The sequence below is a fragment of the Arachis hypogaea genome, chromosome 11 (assembly GCF_003086295.3).
Source record: "Arachis hypogaea cultivar Tifrunner chromosome 11, arahy.Tifrunner.gnm2.J5K5, whole genome shotgun sequence".
Classification (NCBI taxonomy): Eukaryota; Viridiplantae; Streptophyta; class Magnoliopsida; order Fabales; family Fabaceae; genus Arachis; species Arachis hypogaea.
Window position 1 is genome coordinate 121426311 of NC_092046.1, and position 13169 is coordinate 121439479.

The following is a 13169-nucleotide window of genomic DNA, read 5'->3' on the forward strand; positions in this document are numbered from 1 at the left end:
TTAAATTTAAATTACTAAAAACGACATTTTTAAATTTTTTAACATTATTGTTCTGTGTACATATATTTGGTCAATTGTTCAAAATAGAGTTAACTACTAGTTTAGTCCTCACACAACTAAGTCACTGACACAATACATAATTGGACTACATTATTGACAAAACAAGACACCGAATCGACTAAATCTCCATTTTAGTCTCTAAAATTTAAAATTACCTACTGGTCCTCCCGATTCAAGTTTGGGCACTAATGTGGTCCCTCGATCCTTTCCGGCAATGATTACGCAGGGAGGAATATTCACAATGAAAAGATTTTTCTCATACATTTTTCAAATTATTTTTTTATTTAAATATTTTAATTACTTACTTACATAATTTAAACAAAAATTATCTTCCGTACTATCAAATTATAATCATTAAATTTATTCACCTATTTTAAACCTGCAAATGTTAAACCATTTTCACACTTCCATTTTTACTTACTTTTTTTTCCTGGATTCCTTCCTTCGAGCTTCCTTCCAAACCAACACATACTAAAAACTCCACTTACAAAAGAATAACAAAATTCAACCAAACTCCACCAATAAAACCCAACTCATTGGATCCTCTTTGGTCCACAAGTTATACCCACTGAATCAAAGCCCAATCCTACATGCTCAACCTTAAACAGGCCGCACCTATTTACATGTGGCCCGCAACCATTTCGACTCGACTCAAGTACAATTACAGCTCCGCAGGCCGCAGCAAATTGTGACTCCATATACGTAGCCTTCACCAAAATTGGACAAAACCGACAACTACTGCGAACATATACAGCATAACTTCTGCACCAGTTGCTATCCCACCCAAGCCACTATTCACGGGGTTTCTACAGAAGAAAATGTCCCATCAATCCCCACCCTTTTAATAATTTGCATTATATCTGTACCGACACAACAATGGGAACAGTGCAGTTCTGCAAAAATACATTGTCACATCTGAACATTTTCCAAGTATAAGGTGAGTACTACTGTCTACACATGTAGATAACACATGTTAATGTTTTAGGATATTTTGCAGTAATCTTAAATGACAAATTTTTTTATAATGGATCCCATAAAAAGTTGGTGATTATTTTTTGTTGGTCCCAACCTTTATTAACCATATTGCTAACTCAGGTGATTACAGAAATTAATTTCTAAAATTAGTCGAAATAAAGAAATATTATTTAATTTCTTTTAATAATAAAAGCATTTCTGAGTAAAAAAATAGTAGAAATTATTTTGTGTGGAATAGCCAATCAGTGGCTAAAAAATTTAGATATAAAAGTGGTATAAGTGATATACTTTTAACATGATAATTTTTTGTGTTTTTTAAAATTGTGTAAGATATATAAATCAGACCGTCCGATTTCTGTACCACAAATTTTTTTAATTTTTTTTAACACAAATCGGTCAATTTGTGTACCTCTCACAATACAAATGGAACGGTCTGATTTTTGTACATATACAAATTGAACGGTCCGATTTTTACTTCTCTAATTAAACGATTTCACCTTTGAGAATAACACTCTAACCATCCACATTTCAAAAAAACACATTTACCATTCCAATATCAAAAACAAAAAAATGCCAATCAGTCACTTAGAAATTTTTTTGTGACTTTGACAAAGGAAATAACGACAAAGAAACAAAATAAAGAAAAGGAGGCACATAGCGTTAGAAAAAGAAAACTAACTTGTTAAGCAACATCCGCCTCTGCTCTAATGATTACATCAAGTTCATTCCTCGAAGACAACTATTCAGCATAATCAAATGACCCTCGAGCTTCTCGCTTAGCCGTCCAATCAGCAACACTATTATCTTCACGATGCACAGATCAAAGTAAACTTTCCAATTGCTAAAGACAAGTTCTTGAATTTTCATCACATGGTCTCTCTCTCTCTCCTGTTTGAGCAGGAGGTTGATGGATTTGAAGAAAGAGAAGATACATCTCTAAACAATCAATTTCACACACCACCTATTTAATGCTACAATCTCTAGCCAAAACTATACCTATCCAAAGAGCAAAATGCTCGCATATGAAAACACTCCATTTCCTTTAGAATTTCTAAGAACACAAACAAACCCTACTATAGTTCTGGCATGACCAATACTGGCGCCGTTGTTCAACTTTGAAGAAATTTGACGGATTTGACGGAGGGAAGGTCCAAATATTCTTTTACATCTCAAGCACGAAGATAATTTTTTTCGTCATAATGCTTTCAAATTCATACATTATTTTCTTAGAAGAAAAGCCACCTTGCTGACCGCCCAAGCCTCATCCAAAACAAAAATATCATTGCATCGATCCCGCCAAATCCACCATAAACCAGCAACGACAAGATAATAGTTCTTACGCATAGCCTTTCGAAAAAAAACTAAATTAGCCTTTCTTAATAAGGAAGGATCAGGAGTATTTCATACCGCCATAGCTTTGCCACAACCTCTAATGCAGTGAACAACCGATATCGCCTTCTCGGTCTGGGACAAAATAATTGCCAAGCCGCGCTTATGACGAAAGCTCTGAGTCGGAAGAGCATCATGGAGACAAAACCAAATGAGGAAATTGGTCTTCTCTAAAATATTAGATTTCCACACCCAATCCCAATTCAAATAATCTCTCCATTGAAAGCGCTGCTAAGCTAACCAAGAGTAACTATCTCGAACGCTATACACCTTGGTAGCAGTAAGCCCCCAATACCACCTTGTGTTTCATCGCAGTCTGAATTGTAAAGTGCAACCTTGCAAGTACATGTTTTACATGATCAGGAATAGGAGTTTTCAATGTATCAAAATTTCAAAGACCATTATTCCACACATCCAAGATTTTAAAATCAAATTCTAAAATATGGACATAATAAGGAACATTCTCCCCAGCTTTCTAAACGGACTCCACCCATAATGCCATAGAAATTGGTCAAGACTACCAATACATCAATGAAAATCATCCTTCAAAATATTATAAACTTTAACAATGCTCTTCCAATAAGAAGAGCCATTCTCCTGCACTATAGGTTCAACATTTGAAGCATTATTCCGATATTTTTCCAAGAGAGTTTGGACTCATAATTTATCTTTACAAGTCAAGAGTTGCCACACAAGTTTACCAATTAAAGCAATATTAACACAGTGAAAGTCTCTAATTCCAAGACCTCCAGCCTTTTTAGGCGCAACAATAATCTGCCAATTCACGAGAGACAACCCTCTTCCATCCGCTTGGCCCTTCTACAGAAATTGTCTTATCATGGCATCAATTTTCTCACAAGCATAATAACTAGGCAGCAAATCAACTTGCATTTGATAAATAGGAATAGAGGACATTATGGATTTCACTAAACAGAGTCTTCCTACTTTATTGAGAAGTCGACTCTTCCAATTTGCAAGTTTTTCCTGAATCTTTTCAATGACCTCCTGCGTCGTTCTCCTAATCGCTCTAGCATGTCCCAGATTAACCCCCAAATACCTCCCTAAGTCCTGAATGAATCGGATGCTGGACGCCTGCATAAGAACATCTTTTCTTCTTTGAGAAACATGCTTGGAACACTGAGCATTAGACTTGTTGACATTGACTTTGAGACTAAAAGCTTTTCAAAAGGTGTCAAGAACATTCATTACCATCTCAACTTGTTGATTTGCGAAAGAGGAACAAGTTCTCGGCAAATATAAGATGGAAAATCTTAGGACCACCTCGTGAGACTTCAATTGGAATCCAAGAACCAATGGAAACCATATGAGAAATAGAGCAAGCCAACCTCTCCATACAAATCACAAAAAGATACGATGACATTGCCTTAGGCCTCTTAGAAGATTAAAACCATGCAACCTATTACCATTCCAAAGAACCGATAAAGATGAAGAACAAATACAAGTCAAGATAAGTCTAACAATTCTCTTCGAAAAGCCAAATCCTCGCAAAGAATGTTCTAAGAACCTCCAATCCTCGCAAAGAATGTTCTAAGAACCTCCAATCTACCCTGTAATAAGTTTTCTCTAAATTAATTTTAAAAGTCATGACCCCTTTTTTGACTTAGTGCGTTGTATGAAATGTGTAATTTTTTGGACTAAAATAATATTATCAGTTGTGCCCCTCCTAGAAATAAAATCTCCTTAGAGAGGTCTAATAATATCAGCCAGAAAAAGCCTAAACCAATTTATTTAAGATTAGCTTTACTACACCCTATTATTATTATTATTATTATTATTATTATTATTATTATTATTAGGAGAAAGAAGAGGAAAAGGAGTAGAAACAATAGCAGTAACAGTAGTAATAGCAGTAGTAGTAGTAGTCACACAAACACCCGTGTCACTAAAATCAAGAAATTAAAACTTGCTAATTCAGTCATTAATTCACAATTGCAAACGGTAAATTACTTGTGTTTATCTTAGTTCAGCATCAAGAATGCTAGTCTAGATGAGTTTAGTTTCCTTTATTATGATGAAAAAGCATACTGAAAACGGAAAAAACATTAAAGAAAACTTGTATTAAAGAAAACTTGTAATATCGTGAAATTTATTACCCAAATCTAGATATAGCGTAACATGTTCTCAACCTCGGCTAATACAAGCTAATATAATCCTAATATGCTACCTCATTGTCTACAAGGCTAAACTTATTCATCTCCCGCACAAATTGGATTTCTCATGTTGATGGAGGAATTTCCCAACGGTTTGGTACTGGACCATAATCATATATAACTTCTCTGTGGCAAGACCATACTAGTTTTATAGCTTCTGGTGTTCCGATTCCAGCACCCCTAGGATCTCCAGAAGGTCCAAACCTGTAGTGGCACCATTTTATTTTTGACAAAATTGAAGGCTCAATAATCCATCCCAAAATTAAATGAGACTTAAAAAGGATCCAAAAAAGATCATGCACTTACCAATGGTTTTGTGGAGCTCCAGTAGTCCTTGCTCTTAGACCAGCATAAGTTGTACCATTCACTGATCTACCAATGACTTCCTGAAAATGTTAACTACTTCAGATTGAGAATCCAACACATAAATATAGCAAAATTACGGTAAATTTCCAAGATTGGCATGCAGTATAAACCTCAAATCCAAAGCTAAACATCTATATTTTCGTTGTGAGAATAAAAGCATCAAGGTAAATGTGTAACTCCAATGTGAGTCAGAAAAACTTGCCTGTAAAAAGAGAGGATCATTTGAAACTACAGCAGCAGTTAAATGTGCATGCATTTTTTCCAATGTATCCAACACGGTTGGTAGTTGACTGCTTTTGTAGTCAGTAATTATCTGGATAAAGGAACAGAACTCATTTATCTCATACAAAGTGTATATTGATATTATAATTTAAAGAGGGGGAAACACTTGTAAAGGAATAGAACTCATTTATCTCATACAAAGTGTATATTGATATTATAATTTAAAGAGGGGGAAACACTTGAAAATTTTCATGTTAATAGCCCTCATTTTCGTACCTGGAAAGGTCCAAAAATTTCTTTTGTCACAAGCTCATAATTCTTGTCCTTCACAATTTCCTCAAGGGGAACATAAATAGCAGTGGGCTTAATAGCACCGTAAATAGGTGGAATAGAATGACCCTCTAAAGGCTTGCCCCCAAAGAGCAGCTTTGAACCTGGTATCTCAAGTAATTGTTTCATGTGATCCATCATTGATTCAGTTGTAAACTGCACATAAAAAAAATATAAAAAAGAAGCAAAATAAAGTAAGAAAATTAAAAAGAACCTGTGAGTAATTATTTATCAAACGACTAATATACTATTGGATATATGACTCCACAGTCTGCAGTCTACCATTACCAATCATGTCAAACAAATAAATAATGCACACCTATATCAACTAGGGCACAAACTTGGAAATGTGTGTTTAATCTGAAAGCAGCAAATTGTCCTTAGCTCCCACCCCCACCAGATAAACTCCTTTTTAATCCAATCAAAAGCATGGATATGAACACTAGAATAGTTATGTATAACTTATTTCAATTAACTCTAGAATTCGTTCATATATTCTCATTTACTGCACTTCAGAGTAGTTCTCTCTCCAAAAATCATATATTAGGGAGAATAATACACAAATGTATGAAGCTGCCAACACTTATTTTAATTTTAAATTTAAGAAAATGAAAGACATGTACTTACAGTGAGAACTGGACCAATTGTCAAGTCCTCTAGCTTTCTTCTCTCAGCAAGACCTTTCAATTTGGATACCAAGGAAGTAGAAGCCCAGTTCTAAGCACAGTAAGTAAAAAATTTGTGGAGTTAGTAACGCTATGCGCCACTGTGAATACAACACATTACAAAATACATTAAAGTACAACTTCAGCATAATTTTGTGGGACATTTAACCCTTAATGAAGTGCACAAAATAATATAATGACTGACCTCATGCATAAATAATAATGATTGTGCTGAGCACTTCTGACCACTGCATGCATAAGCATCCTGGTCACAGACCCATGCAACATAATCTTCCTGCAACCAAGTAAAATGAGAGAAAAACGGTCATAAAACTGAAAGATAACTTAGCACATTCCGAAAAATCAACAAAACCATTAACAAACCTGGTCAACATCAGGGCCCAGTATTTTCCAATCAAATCCAGCATCTTCCAATTTAATCCGGCCCTTCAAATCAACAGCCAATTTCTCTGCCACTCTTGAACTACCAGTGAAAAGGGTCATTCTTGGATTTGCCTGTAAATATGTTACCACTTGATGAATCAATATCATATTACTAAAGAAAATGTAGTTACAATTGAAATGTTGGCAATCTTTCATGAGTTATATTCTTCTTAATATCAAGGTCAACATCTAATGCAAAAAGAACCAACCTCCTGCAACAGCTTGTTCATTGTCTTCCCGTCACAATTTATGAAGTCTACGTCTTCTACAGGTAAACCACATGTGTGAAGCAGACGCAACATTTGCTCCATGACAATGCTTACCTACAAAAATGTCAGATGATAATTCAGAATCATACACCAGAAAGATTTAAAAAGCAAGTGAAACAGATATTTCCAAAATTCAACACAAGTAAATCAAAATAAGAAAGGCAAAGAACATAGGTTTCTAGGTTAAACCAACCAAATAATAACAAATTTCATAATAGGAAATGTACATAATCTCTTTCCATACACCGTTCCCCTTCCCCCACGAGGAAAACGGAAAACGGAAAACCAATACGTTGCAATTATCTCCCCACACAACCAATGTAACGCCATAAAGTCTTTTAAAGCATGAGAGACACATGGCCTCACCTTGCTATCAACTTTAAGAACTGGCTTGTTGCCCATATAAAGTGCACCCATCAGTTGAAGGACTGGAATCTCTAATGGAAAATTGAAAGGAGTAATAATAGCCACCTGCAAAAGCATAATAACCTTGAGTTGTGAAATTTAGCCAGCATGGAAGGTGACTGTTTGTGGTGTGAGGGAAAACAAGCCAACTCTTCACTTACTAAGACAGAAACTCATGGAAAAACTGCATGACATTGCATGGACCATTAATTTACAAAATTAAAAACAAAAATTCAACATGATATAGCATCTTATCCTTTTGTATACAAGAACATAAATAAGATGTTGTAACAAAAGAATATTGTAATATTAAGTATAAAACATAATTGAACTTTTAATTGATCAAAAAAAGCATTTGACTTGCAAACACTGAGCTCTTTTTATGAAGAATATCCAAGTCAGGGTTTTGTCAGAGGCAAGCTGAGTTTGTATACTACACAGTTATACCATGTAACCATGTTCGACCCTCATAATACTAAATCAAAGCCGCAAAGTCATATATCATATTACCAGGAATTATTTTAGGAAAATTATTTTTATTTTTCATCTTTTTCCATATCCTAGAGTACATTTGAATCAATCACTTTCACAGAACTAACTGGTAATTCTAGCACAGTCAACAGTAAAACAAGGGAAAGACAGAATAATTTTTGTAGTTCAGAACAAGGTATAACAACTATCCAATAAGGAAAAAATTCTTACCGGACCATATGGCCAACGGAAACCGTGACTTTGCTGCCCAAGATGATTTCCAGGCACCCCAAAAGACCTTGCCAGGAAGCGAACCTGTTGAGATTTTGTAGAAATGAAGCATGGAAAAAGAGGAAATCAGTAAAGGAATGATTGAATCTGTTAAGAATAGGGAAACTAAGTATACAAATAATGCTCAAAGTTGTGTATGGGAGCATCCACTAAAGGAGAATCCAAGCCTCAATGATGAAATTTATCTACTAACAAAGGGAGAATTAAATGAATACCAGTTTAGGTTCTTACATCATTCTTATCAGAAACTGTTATACTTCTACTTGGAATTTCACATATTTGGCACCAACATATCTTATTTTGATTACCTGATCACCGCAGAAATTCTCTAGAAACTTTTGTGTCACATAAACTTCTGCACAGGCCTGATGATAACTCTTGGGAGAAACTCTCTGTATTAGCCTTGCAAAGAAATCTGAAACCTGATAGCCAATGCAGCATAAATTATTTAAAGTTTCCAATAAGAGGGAAAAAAAGTAAGACTCTGACTATAATTCATGATAACATAACTCACAAAAGTACTGCAAAAGCAACAAAAAAAAAAATCCTATAGTTCAAAATACCTTAGGGAGTGATAGCATGTGAGCTGCCTTAGCAGATATATCTCCAAACATAAGATATCTGCAAAAATATTAACAGTAATAAACAACTTTATGCACTCCCAAAGTAGGAATGTAAGAATATAAGAATTTATATCATACTCTACATAAAGTATTTATATATAGATAAGGTTCACATAAAGTACTTATAAATAAGGTGCCCATGTGAGTCCCATCCTCTAAGTGAAAATGATATTTATAAAACACTATAGAAATATTATTTGTTTTCATTCCTTATCTTATGCTTTAGAACAACAGGGTTGCATGTATTTTAGTTAGTCCACTCAGATGATATTTGAAACAAATTTCGTTTGAAGATTGAAGTCCATTATGCACAGCATAAAAGCCCTGTGGATAACTGTCCCGTATAATAGACAACATAAATTCATATTGAAGTATGAGTTCCCATCAATTATTGATTTTTTATAATGCCATAGCCAATCCACAAAAAAAAAAAAAAAAAAAAAAAACTTGTATATGTTTCTATAAAGAGAATGGAGATGAGATAACGACAATCTGCACATACCTCTCCGGAGCCTTAAATGGATTGTGCAGACCATGCTTGGGGCAGCTGGCCAAACTTTCCACAAAGGGCTAATAAGTCAAACAAATGGAAAAGTTTAGTTAAGAGCATCTCAACCCAAATGTTCAATTCCAAACAATCCATGTATAGCTTTCAAAATGAAATTTTTATCTTTTATTTATTTATTAATTCTTTGACAAATTTATGAGAATCTTGACTCAGGTTGAAGCTTCAAACGTGTGTCTCATTCATAGAACAACAGGTCTAGAGCAACTAGTTAGACAATGCCTCGGTCACTTAATATTTAAACGTGCAAGGGTGACTGAGGAGATATTAAAACAATATAGCTTCTGGATATATCATGTACTCTCGCCAAGCAGCAGCTTATTCTATGTGCAACAAAAAACATATATCTTAATAAAATATTAAATTGACATAGATTTCATGAAAATAATGCACCTGAAGGCCTGTTTCATCAACTTCACCAACTTTAATAAAGGGGTCTCCATTTAGCGGGTCCACAATTGTGTTCCACTTTGAAGCTCCGACCCATTTACCCTGAACTGAAAGTGCAGATGTACTTAGGTCATGGAATTATGGCATAGTATGCTTGATTAATATTGATGTATCAACAAATATGCTGTGCAGAAATTTACATTGGCGGTACCATTCAGATTTCAACAGATAAAAGAGGAAACAAAAATTATGATAAAGATGTTTAAGATAGACTTTTGAGTAAAAAGTATTAATACTTGTTTGTTCAATCAAATTTCCGATTCAGTCTCTTGTAAACTTAACCACCAACAAACTTCTGTTCAAATACGAAGATAGTTGTGACTTTTGACACCTATATTCTGAAACTCATAAGATAAAGATACTAGGAAATGCGGACCCTACCCAAGTTCAAAACTTCAGCAGGTCTAGAACCTGATATCTCTTCGGCTTCTACTGTGGCGGATGATAAAGCATGACCAGACCTGCTTGATAAGGTAACAATGAGTTCACAGCTCGAAAGGCAAATAAGAATATTTTATCATTAAATTTGGAGGAAATAAACAAAAGTGGCATTTTTCTTGCAGCCTCATAAGTTGTTTATTTTTAACGATTATGATCAAACCCAATGACCCAACTACCCTTAAGTTCAGTTCTAATGGACATTGACAACCCAGTCACTTTAGTAGACGAAACGGGCCAGAATATAAGAATTCCCAGATTCAGAAGATTGATACTAATAAATTGAAGATCATAGCTTCTCTATTCTGAGCGGTAATCACTAGCTGAATTGGTTAAAGCCTTAACAACCCCCCCCCCCTCCTTTTTTCTATTTTCTTTTTCTTGTATTTTAAATAAATTGCGAAAAAAAGAATGTCTAAACACCAGCCTTCCAAGTTCAACCATTGTATGTAAATAGATGAAGGGCAAACAAGCAAGCAAGCAAACATTCAACGGTTTCATAGGTTAGCGGCGGTTAAATAGTTAATTCAACTTAAAATACTCGCAGTGACTAGATCAAGTTAGGTATTGTTAAACACTACACCAGAATTGTCCCAACAAGATAATACAGAGACTGAAATAAAGACCCAACATAATGCATGACATGCCATTCCTACTCCTCTTTTATAATCATTTACAGAGGAGAATTCTCTCCTTGATATAAACACATTTGTAATCATTGAATGAATATAACAAAAATACCCATCTTTCATCACTTTCTCTTTAATTTTATAAGGCATCCAACTATTAATGATTTTTCGCCAATTCAAAAAAGACACATTGCAATCAGAAGCCCGATGCATTTCCAACCCTTAGTCATTTCGCACAAAACAAAAGGGAAATGAAGGAAAAGGAAAATATACCGAGAGACATTGTAAGAAAGGATAGCGTTGCGGGCATGTGGAGTTGAAGCCCTCGCTCTGCTGGCAACGATCTTGAACATGCTTCTGTTCTTGATTATGCTAGGTTTTCCACTCACTCACTCTCCAAGCTGAGTTGAGTTCTCAGTTCTGCTTTGTCACTATTTATAAGGGCATAGAAGGAAGAGGGTATGAGAAATGCGCGTAGCTTTCAGATCGTAGTGACAGTCTCTGAACAAAAGCAGTCATGGAGGGACCCATAAAAGGGGGACACGTGTCCATTTCTAATCATCTTTGTCCGTTTCTACACGTATTAATCAGTCAGTCGTCCAAGTATTACTGCCCCTGAAGAGATATGAATTAATTAATACGATACCATTGTCCTGGTCATCATAGCATCTCATAAATCTCGGTTTTTTTTTTTTTTTTATATATATATATTTTATTTTATTTTATGGACAAGTGGACTCTACTATTCTCATGCTAAATAGCAAATACTATTTCAAATTTGTAATTCATAAATTTACATTAAGTGATATTATGTTAGATTAATGAAAGAAAATATTTTTTATCATGGGAATATTAAATACAATTATTTATTATTGCAACTTTAAAGTTAGTCAAAGTTCATCAAGGAAAAATATGTGTGAGTATTTTATTATGCACTACAACATTAAATAGGATAACACTTAAATAAGGATAATTTTAATGTTATAAAAATAGAATCTATAATTTTTAAGTTTTTGATGCATTAAAATTTTATTTTATTTCTGAAAGTTACCTTGACCCACATTATTAAGCAACAAATATATGCATAGGTGATTTGTAATAATGGTACCATACTAATAAAACTATAGTTCGCTCAATTTATTACACGTGCAACATAGATATAGTTGCATGGGTGGATGTCTAAACTCTAAACAGAATATGATAGACTTCAATAGCGTGATGAAACCCTCAACGATCAGGATAAGGATTGCGCTGTATCTGACTCTCTATTTTCATCTTACTTTTCTTCTTTCTAAGGTTGCCAATGCAAACTGTCAACGTTATAAAACTGATGACATTTGTTTATGATTTTTGCGCCGTGTACACCGTAATTTCTCATATAATAAATGAATTTAATGTTGATATATTTTTAATATAAAATAATTATATATATATATATATATATATATATATATATATATGTATCTAATTACGTAATACAACATCAATAAAAATAATTATTTTTTATATTGATCGCGTATATAAATAATATGATCATCTAAAAAACGAATGTAATTATACAATTATATAAAATATTTTACACTGTTGGTATGTTAAAATTAAACTCATAATAAATATATTTTTCTTTTGTTTTGGTCAAACATAAGGTAATGTGCACTTAATAACACGAATCTGTGCGTCAATAATTACATTGTCAATAACTTGGTTAATTATAATTAGCCCATTACTGTTTTGGACTTGTAAACTCATAATATTAAAAAGCTTGAGTCTAACATATAGTCCATCCATCCATAGATTAATAAAGAACTTGAAGATAAATATGGGGAAAAGTGGAGTGAGTCAAGTCCAAGGTCCAACATTTTAAAAAGAAAACTTATACTTCACAAGCTTTCTACTGGTTTTGTCCAACCATTTTTTTTTGTTTTTGGGTCATAGCTTCAAGCAAAATACCATACTCACCAATCACCATGACCCAAAACTAAAAAATAAAAATATACTATACCAACAATGCCATAGAGAGAGGATTTCTATTTAAATAAAAAAGTTCTTATTTTACCAAAAAAAAATTTTTTATTAGGATATGTTGAATTTGAAAAACTTAAAATTATGGTGATGATCAAAGATTATTAAAAATATTATTTATAAAATTATTAATTTAATTTTTGGTTATCATTAACCTAATTACAAATTGATCTTTTAACAATTTTATTGAGGTGTGCAAATTTGTTGTTGGGCAACAAGAAAATCAAGCCAATGTGATAATAATAATATCCAGCCTTGTGCAAAAAGCTATATGATATGTGGCTGTAATATTTATTTTGTTAGCAAGATAATTGGGCCAAGGAACATTTGAGAAGCCCAAAATAATTTCCTCTTGACCCAACATCTTCATGATCCGAAACTAAA

The 13169-nt window shown here is 33.7% G+C and overlaps 1 protein-coding gene and 1 long non-coding RNA gene across 3 annotated transcripts; both read right to left on the bottom strand.

Moving 5' to 3' along the window:
- Positions 1–323: 323 nt before the first annotated feature.
- Positions 324–2834, bottom strand: LOC140176387 (uncharacterized). The gene is made up of 2 exons (XR_011867687.1): positions 1715–2834; positions 324–866 (listed from the first exon to the last, which is right to left on the bottom strand). It is a non-coding gene; the product is annotated as an uncharacterized lncRNA (long non-coding RNA).
- A 1649-nt stretch (positions 2835–4483) lies between these two features.
- Positions 4484–11407, bottom strand: LOC112722463 (probable aldehyde dehydrogenase). Of its 2 annotated transcripts, none has more exons than XM_025773486.3 (16): positions 11037–11407; positions 10078–10157; positions 9640–9743; positions 9184–9251; positions 8622–8679; positions 8367–8480; positions 7999–8082; positions 7258–7362; positions 6832–6945; positions 6563–6694; positions 6384–6473; positions 6141–6230; positions 5460–5669; positions 5164–5274; positions 4902–4981; positions 4484–4799 (listed from the first exon to the last, which is right to left on the bottom strand). In XM_025773486.3, the coding sequence occupies exons 1-16, from the start codon at positions 11114–11116 to the stop codon at positions 4661–4663; spliced, it is 1659 nt and encodes a 552-aa protein (XP_025629271.1). In that variant the 5' UTR covers positions 11117–11407; the 3' UTR covers positions 4484–4660. The 2 variants fall into 2 exon arrangements, with proteins under 2 accessions (XP_025629271.1, XP_072063266.1); XM_072207165.1 differs by having other exon boundaries at positions 4902–4977; positions 5160–5274; positions 11037–11399.
- Positions 11408–13169: the final 1762 nt, after the last annotated feature.

Excerpts from the sequence above, each read along its gene's own strand:
- LOC112722463 (XM_025773486.3), bottom strand. The coding sequence starts at position 11,116 with ATGTTCAAGATCGTTGCCAGCAGAGCGAGGGCTTCAACTCCACATGCC. Across the intron at positions 10,158-11,036 it reads CTTTCTTACAATGTCTCTCG|GTCTGGTCATGCTTTATCAT; the intron begins GTATATTTTCCT and ends CTTATCAAGCAG. Across the intron at positions 8,680-9,183 it reads CCATTTAAGGCTCCGGAGAG|ATATCTTATGTTTGGAGATA; the intron begins GTATGTGCAGAT and ends ATATTTTTGCAG.